This window comes from Charadrius vociferus, unplaced genomic scaffold (genome assembly GCF_000708025.1).
Source record: "Charadrius vociferus isolate BGI_N301 unplaced genomic scaffold, ASM70802v2 scaffold72, whole genome shotgun sequence".
NCBI classification, from domain to species: Eukaryota; Metazoa; Chordata; class Aves; order Charadriiformes; family Charadriidae; genus Charadrius; species Charadrius vociferus.
In genome coordinates this window covers 883,386-892,337 of record NW_009647830.1, presented here as the reverse complement: position 1 = coordinate 892,337, position 8,952 = coordinate 883,386, and the positions used below count along the sequence as shown (strand labels likewise).

Sequence of the window (8,952 nt, the reverse complement as noted above, 5' to 3'; positions counted from 1 at the left end):
CGGGGGAGGCGCTGGCAGCCTCTTCCGCTCCCCGTGCGGTGTGTGCCGAGCGGCAGCAGGGATCCGGTGTTACTGGGGAAAGGACACAGGAAGGTTCTGTCTCAGGGTGATTACAGAGACCCCCGATGGAGTTTGCCTTGGGGGTGAGGGAGTGCTTTTTTTCGCTGTTCCGGGCCTGCAGCCTCGGGGACTGAAGCTTTAGGCCCATGCTTAGTTTCTCCTGTGCAGAAGAGCAGCGTGTGAATCTGGATGGATTTGAAAAGACGTCTCCCATCCTTTTTTTCCTTTTACTTGTATTTTTCACACTCCCACAGCTGGGCATCTGAATATCCAGACACGTTAGAGGTGCCTGCAACTGTTTCGGGTTTTTTTTTTTCTTCCTTTTTTTCTTTGTAGTTATGGGGCACGCACCAGATAGCCGTGCTGTCTGACATACAGTGATGCATTTTAGATTTAAGTGTAAGTCATTTCTCTGTTTCCTGACCACTTCTGTGACTTGCAAAGGTCAGACCTTGACAATAGTCTTAACAGTGGAGGTAGATGTTAGAATGCTAATTCTTTTCAGCTGTTAATAAAGTATCTCTCTGCCTTTATTTAAGGAAACTCGAAGTAGTGCTTTCAGCAAGACACGTTTTCTGAAGTACTGTGATTATTGAAGTATGTCAGTGCTCTTGTGTTAATATTAATATGTGAAAGAGTGACAGAACTGCATGTTGGATTTTATTAAGATTTTGGGAAAGTACTTCTGGGTTTCAGTGTAGTAATCTTGTTGCTAGCTAACTAAAGCCCTAAATCACTCCTCAGTATGCTAAATATATTCAGTAGGTACGCTTATTTCTTAGAAGCATTATACTTGATCTTTATCCTATTCGTAGGCAGATGCAGTCAAAGGTGACCAGAGTTTCGTAGTCTTTGTAGTAATTTCTGCTGTGTTCATTATTTCACATACCATTTGGTTCTCTGGCCTTTGTATTGGGAGAGTAACACGTTGCAGAAGATATCTGAGCTTACACAAGGTCACACAAAGTCAGTACAAACCACAGGACCTTTTGAGTTCAGCTCAGGGCATCAACCATAACACAGCTCAGAGACAGAGTGTTTTATGGTCAGCTCTTGGAATTTGTCCTTGTTAACGTGTCAGATCAGAAGCAAAGAAATGAAGTAGTTATGATGTAGCTGTCTTAACAGAGCAGGCATGTTTTTCTGCTGTATATTTATGTTTGAGTAGCTTCAGGGCCTTTGTCTTAACTCAGTGTCTAGGTAAGTTAGAATAACTTTCTTGCCTTCCACTACATGTTTTGCCAGTTCTCTTTTGAGGTAACAGTTTTTAGGAAATTTGACTCTACTCAAAATACAAAGTCTGGGATCTACTATGGCTTTTTTCCTAATACTGCTGTACCTCTGTGAACTTGGGTACATGTAAAGAGCTGAAGCCTAGTTGATACTGGCTTGACTTTTCTTAATTACTGTTTTTGAACACCTAGCTGACAGGTCCGTCTGAATACTATTGTAATAGAGGAGATACATTAAACACTACTTTTCAGCGGCTTCTACAAATGTCTATCTCTGTCAGTTAAGGAGTATGACTTCTAACAGAAATTGTTGTGAAAAAGGGAGTGTGAACTTCCGGTATCTGGGCAGCATGGTAACTACTGCAATACTGTTGTGCCACAGGCCAAGGATACAGCTAGGCACAGCTGCCCCATAATACAGACCCAGAGTCTGTTCTGTGATTGCACCTGCATAGAAAGCCTTGTTTTTGTTTATTTAACCAAACATTCTGGCAAGTTGTAAACAGACTATTACTTCTGTCTGCAGATCTGCTAGTATAACCAAGCTATTTTAGAAGTGTGTGTAGGTCCCGGACCAGCATATTTACAGTCTTGAGCGGTATCTCAATTAAAAAAATTCTCATAAGTTATGCATTATTCTGACTGTTAACTGATTCCTTGCTTTAAGTGTAGGCTTAATACAGCGTCTGTGATTTGGTATTTTGTTATTTTAGAATAAAGAAAAAATGACATTTTTATTGTCTTAGTGATTAATTTTGAAGAATAAGGTGAGAAATGTGAATGTAAACTGTAACGTACAATCTGGAACATCTTGGGAAAGAAGTTCCCTTACAATAGCGAAGTTATGACCTGGATAAGCCTGCTAGTGTTATCTGGCGTTCTGTTGATGGTATTGAATGTGAATTTTTGGTAATGTTCATAAAGGAATTTAATTCACAAGCAAAAACACAGGGCCAGGAAGCTCTGAATAAGATAGTGTTTGCTTTGATTTTCATCAGTGTTTCTCTGGAGATAGTTGTTATTAAGTTGGTGTAGCACTTTAATGTCTATCCCATTATATTGGAGTAACACCACTTGATCTAATAGCAAAAACCCCCTAGATTATCCCTTTCTACTCTGGGGAGTATTTCTACGTAGCATATTTTTTCTATATGCTTATTCAGTATATTAGTTTTACTTTGGCTTATATATTTAAAATGCTAATCATAGTAGCTGAACTGCACTACTACCTTATGCTTATTTCGTACTGCTAATTGTAAACCAGCGTTCTCTGGTTGCACGTAATACCCTCTTTAGCTTCTTCAAAAATGGGACAGGGAAACTGATTCTTGTTTTTCAGCTCCAGTTTGCTCTCTTGGAATTTGTGAAAATAACTTGTTCTTTTAAAATGGGATGTTTTATACACAGTACTGCATGGAAAAGTGCAAATGAATTATCCCTTGATTAAATGTGTTGTGAAAGATTCTTTAATGAACCTTGTTTATAAGCTTTGAATGTGATGATTAATAAAATTCTGCAATTTCATTAAACAGAAGCTGTATAAATCTGAAATTCTATATTTGAAAGGAAATAAAAAAAATACTTGTATAAAGAATCTCAAAAATACTTGAAAATATGTCTGTATAAAGAACAATCCAGCGTGGATTTCGTTGATCTGTATGATTTCTACTTCAATACAGAAGTTGCACTATCACAGAATATTTAACCAAAGAAGCTTTGTCTTCAGAATACTAGAGAAACACTCTATTTGCTTAATTCCTTGATGTAAGAAAATGTTGGATATTGCAACTTTAAGTCATAATTTCTATTAGCAGCTTCTGGGATTAATTTCTGTCATGTAAATGTGCTGTGAGCTAAAACTTGACTTTCTTCCTTTTTTTTTTTTTTAAAGGAACAAACTCAATTTGGAAGGCCTAGAACCCAATCTTGTCAGTTCAAAAGGTGTTAATTTAAAGCAAGGGAATTACTTTTGAGTACAATACTACAATTGAATAATAAGCATGGGATGTTAATTCAGTTTAATACTGAAGGTAGCACTCAGCAAATTTTGTTTCTTTTCTGGTCTTTGTTACCATTTATGATTGATCATATATATGTTGTTTTTTTTCCCAATTAACTAGAATACAGCTGTGCATATGGCTCAGGCAGATTCTTTATGCTTTGTGGCCTTGGTGGGATTATTAGCTGTGGAACAACACATACAGCACTGGTTCCTCTAGACCTGGTTAAATGCAGAATACAGGTTTGTTCTGCACGTTGGTATGTGGTGACATTGACAAAGCATGTTTAGTGTGGTATAATTAATCTACTAATGAATTGGAGGCGTAAACTATCCCCTGGACATCATTGTCCAACAGTGCATGGCGTTCATGTAAAAGCATGGTGTGTCTTTATTTTTTGCTGCAGAATACAGTTGTGAATATGGCTCGCTCAAGTTTTATGCGCTCTGTGGCGTTGGTGGGGTCCTAAGTTGTGGCCTGACACACACTGCTGTTGTACCTCTGGATTTAGTGAAATGTCGTATGCAGGTTTGTATTAACTTAAACGTTTCTTAAACTTCTCTATGTAGCTGGTATATTAAGAGTTTACAATAGGGACATAGTCTTTTCTGGATGACAGGAAGCAAGTAAACTTGAATGTTACTTTATCAAGTCTGCTGCTGCGAGACTAACAAAATGCCACTTTCAAGGGAAGCAGAGGCATTTAGGATAATCCAGATTAATTATTTTTCACTACATTTAAGGCACATTTAACTGACTATATTTGCTAGAAGGCACCCCCCCCTCCGTGTTGCTCTTTGCTGACTGGTAGGCTATACAACACTATTCATGTACTATTGGAGTAAGGAATCTTGGGTGTTTTGAAGATCTATGGTTTTTAGGCTGGCGTGACATGTATGTATAATTTGATCCATTAACATTGTGGATATCAATGCATGGCTTATGGATTGGATACTTTTTAATGATGCCACTTTGAATAGAATGGGTAAAACTTGTACAGTATTCATAAGGCCCTGAGTGCTTGTGGCTAATTTCCTTGAATTGGTTCTTGATTGAACTGAAAGAAGTGTTGTCACGTTGCACTTCATTTGTGAGACTAGCTTCCACGTTAAAATCATCTAGTGAACAGCCATGGATAAAAACATACAATTGGATTTATTCAGGCAAATCTGCGCCTCAAGAATGAAGCAAATTAAAGCACACTTCTAAATTTCTGGAGATAAAGTAGTTAACGACTTCCCTGTTGCCTAGGCTGATGCTGATTATAAAAGTGGTGATTTTATAATGCTAGAACTCCTGAAATTGGGAGGGAACTACTAATTAGTCAGACCTACTAGTCACACTAGGAGTACTGCATGTGATATTCTTTAAAATTGTGTTCTTCTGGAAGGCCTTTAGCAATCTTTACACGGGAAGCTTTTTCACATACTTAAGAAAACCTGAAATTCTGGTCTCAAACTAGTAATTCTTAAACGCATCAGACAAACACAGGGAGCATGAAATGGGGGCAACATGCCGCTTTCTACAAAATTTGCATTGAGACCAGGCTAACTGCATAGGAATTCCCTGTTCCTACTAGTAGGGAACAGCTGTAGCTGAGTATGTGTTTTATTTCTGAAAATACAGCTTAAGTGCACTTTTCTAATGTTGTGGACTTCAAAATCCAAGATCAGTAGCTTGACTACCCATGCCTAAGGATAAATTTCCTGGGGAGAAAGAGATTGATGATGAGTAAAAAAGATGTAGCATCTCAAACAGTTCGTATTCTGATTGCAAATTGGCTTAATGGGCAGAAGACCTGAGACCTATACAATGTGGCATATACAATACTGCATGTACAACTGGGAGCAAGGCCTCATACTTCGCAGGCTTCAACTGCTTGGTCGGTATGTTTGATTTGGACTACCAGTCGTTGGCTTCCTACGTTATGAGGGTGTTGATGCTTCCCCGTCCTTCTCCAGCACGTAGAGGAAGGTGCAAGAGGAGGGTTCCACACGGATTCCAGGGGTGACCTTGCAAAACCTGTCAGCATTATCTCTTTACAGATCAAGTACAGAGAATGTTATTAATAATCCTTCCTAGATTCTCCAGGAAGACACCCGTTGCCTGCTCTCTCATGTCTTTAAGAAGAGGTCACCTTTTACACAGATGATAATTAAGCATGGTTCTGACATGAACATAGTCTCATTTTACCATGCCCAATTAAATATCCAATTTTCTGAAATTCTACATCTTTTAAAATTGACATGTTTAGGTGAACTAGTTCTCAAGTAGGTTGTCGCCGGATTGCAAGACATAGGTGAACTAGTTCTCAAGTAGGTTGTTGCCAGATTGCAAGTATCAGTCAGTGCAGGTCCCATAGCTCTTTCTGAAAGGTTTGGTTGACTTCTAATTTGCTGTCTTTCTTATTTCTCTGAGGAAATGTTGGATGATGTCAAATACAAAAAACAACAGTGTGATGTGACTTAAAATTTGTCAGAATGACCCATTTAAGAATTTGTTAAATGGTTTCCTTTCACGTGAAACAAGATTATTCGAAGTTTTGTGTGCAGAAAATATTTTGTACTTGGCCTTTACTGTGAAGTCAAAGTACAAGTGTAGAAGTTCTTGAGTACTCTTTGATCTGCTTACCTGCTTGCTCCATCCATCTTAATCTATGTGGAGGGATCAAACTAACAGAGGACAAATAACCTTTTCTGATTAAGAATCGGGTGAATCATCAGGCTTGGTTTGTGGCAGCACTTGAGTGTACATAGGTGTGACATGAGGTGTGGATGAAATTACTGACAGAAGCTGTCAAATTTCTAAAGAATCTGATCTAAACATAATTATACCGGTATACTACTGACAGTGTTAAACAGTGATTTCAGTAGATGTTTTGATACAGAAGGTCGTATTGTTAATTTGGAAAATAAATGTAAAGCAAAATTCAGAGAGTGTGGTGGTTCCCGAGTATTGAGGAACTGTTACAATAAGTTAGGGTTTGAGTGAGTGATCATTACAGTTACATTAGCGTAACCTTGTGGTGAGTGTATCGTCTGTCCAGGGAACCTTAGGAAGCCAGCTGTACGAGGAATTTAAGAATTTTGTATTTCAGATGGGGGTGTGAGAAGGGAAGTAGTAAGCTGTATCAAGCAATTAATTGCCTATTCTGTTTAGGTTGATCCACAAAAATACAAGAGCATCTTCAATGGATTTTCAGTGACGGTCAAAGAAGATGGCGTTCGTGGCTTGGCTAAGGGATGGGCTCCAACCTTTATTGGATATTCCATGCAGGGGCTTTGTAAATTTGGTTTCTATGAAGTTTTCAAAATCCTATATGGCAACATGCTGGGAGAGGTAAGCCTTAAGCAGTTTACATGAGGTTATATGTTTGCAACATAATGGTATTAGTAATGCAGAGTAACTACAAAAGCACGACTCATTAATATAAATGTGTGTTTAAATTCGCTTCAGGAAAACGCGTATTTGTGGCGTACTTCGCTATATTTAGCTGCATCTGCCAGTGCGGAGTTTTTTGCTGACATTGCTCTGGCTCCAATGGAAGCTGCTAAAGTTCGCATTCAGACTCAGCCTGGGTATGCTAACACTCTGCGGGAGGCTGTACCTAAAATGTTTGGAGAAGAAGGCATCTGGGCGTAAGTATCTTCTTGACTTTAATTTTAATTTTTATTCAGGTTCTTGATATTGAGTATTTTTTTCCTAATGAAAGACTGTTGCTAAAACTATTGTGCCTTAAGCTTATAATATTTTCTGATCTTTGTACTTCAGGGAATCTGTGCTGAACTGGCTGTTAATTCCACATGCTCCTTAGATCCATCTTTGTGAATACCTTTGTGCTGAGTTCTGCTGGATAACTTCAGTTTCTAGCAGTTCCAGTCAGAGATATTCAGCAACTTTTTGGTTGTACAGTCAAAGATGCTTGAGTCATTGGCATGTAAGAGTATTATAACTGCATGTTAGCTTTCTGTTCTGATAGAAGTGGCTGTAAATATACAAGTCATTTATCACTATCGGGACGTGGCTGGTATGCAGACATGAGCGTTACTGCATTTGTAGTATCAGTACTGCGTTACTGCAATGCATTGTAATCTGAAAAGTGACTACAAAAACACTTGTGCAGCGTAAGGCGTTGGGTAAATTCTAATTTGTGTTGCTGTTTTAAGTTAGCACTTGGGAACTAATAAAACTTAAATTTCTGTTCTGTAAGTATTAAGACACTCGAGCCTTACATTGTCAGTGTCAGAAACTGTATTTCCGATAGCAACAATAAGCTAACTAATTGTCTTCAAGTTAGAAATGTACCTTAAATACTGCAGAAAGCGAAACTAAGTTTGCTTCTTCTGGTTAAGTTTCTATAAGGGTGTTGCTCCACTGTGGATGAGACAGATTCCATACACAATGATGAAATTTGCCTGCTTTGAACGTACTGTTGAAGCTCTCTACAAGTACGTCGTTCCCAAGCCACGAAGTGAATGTACAAAAGGAGAACAGCTGGTAGTCACATTTGTTGCAGGCTATATTGGTAAGGAATCTTTAAGTACTATACTTCATTAATGGAGTACCACAACTCTAGAAGCCTTTTCAGAATATCAGATGTAACTAGAATGGGAGAATTTACTTGCAACTTTAAAATGTGCAGGGGGAAAAAATCCTATTCAATCTGCAAGTGGAAAATGAGTCTGTAATAGGACCATACTCTTAATTATTCTTTTGTATTAGCAATGTTAATGTCCAGCTTTAGGCACTGCAGCTCATTTAAGTGGAAGAAACTTGTATCTTTGCTAGGCTGGGGAATGTTGAAGGAAAGGGAGAGAAATCTGGATGGAGGGGGGATTTTCAATATCCAGAAATTCCAAATAAGTTTTGTTCCAGCAGAAGAGGTGCTGCAAGAGCAGAACCGAGGTGTTTTCTAACATTCATGTCATAAGTATATACTTGCTGTCCTTTTAGGATGCCAGGAGGCTTGACATAACTTTTGTGCAATTCATTAGCAATTTATTAGAAGGTGTGGTTGCAGTTGGTTGGACTTAGTGTACAAAGTAATGGTACAGCTAAAACACCACAGAACTAACGTCAAATTATTCTTTCAGCTGGTGTGTTCTGTGCAATTGTTTCCCATCCTGCTGACTCCGTGGTGTCTGTGTTGAACAAAGAAAAAGGCAGTTCTGCTTCACAGGTTCTTATGAGGCTTGGATTCAAAGGTACATCCTTACTTTCATGTATTTTGGATCAAATGTTTGTGGTGTTTTGTTTTTTGGGGAAGACTTCTTTTTGTCCTGGCTTCTGATGCTCCTCATGCTTTATGTTTTGCTCTACAGGTGTATGGAAAGGTCTGTTTGCTCGTATTATTATGATTGGTACGCTGACTGCACTACAGTGGTTCATCTACGATTCTGTGAAGGTTTATTTCAGACTTCCTCGTCCACCTCCACCTGAAATGCCAGAATCTCTGAAGAAGAAGCTTGGTCTAACTGAATAGACAACTCATGGACTGACTATGCTGGCTGTCCCAGTGATGAGTTTCATGAAACTTTTATATATTTGACTATGTAGAAAACAAACTCTATATGATGTCATTATTGGCTGTGCCCTCATCGCATATGAGGGTTTAAATTCTGCCACTGTCATTGCCTGAAATAAATGAGAAACAGAGTGCT

General features: G+C 38.5%; 1 protein-coding gene across 1 annotated transcript in view; it reads left to right on the top strand.

Moving 5' to 3' along the window:
- The window catches only part of SLC25A3 (solute carrier family 25 (mitochondrial carrier; phosphate carrier), member 3), an 11,834-nt gene extending 2,882 nt beyond the window's left edge, over nt 1-8,952 (top strand). The window contains exons 3-8 of the mRNA XM_009882638.1: nt 3,699-3,820; nt 6,452-6,631; nt 6,749-6,930; nt 7,645-7,817; nt 8,386-8,496; nt 8,614-8,952. Coding sequence (XP_009880940.1) covers nt 3,699-3,820; nt 6,452-6,631; nt 6,749-6,930; nt 7,645-7,817; nt 8,386-8,496; nt 8,614-8,774 — 929 coding nt within the window. The 3' untranslated portion in view covers nt 8,775-8,952. The remainder of the gene's footprint in view (nt 1-3,698; nt 3,821-6,451; nt 6,632-6,748; nt 6,931-7,644; nt 7,818-8,385; nt 8,497-8,613) is intronic.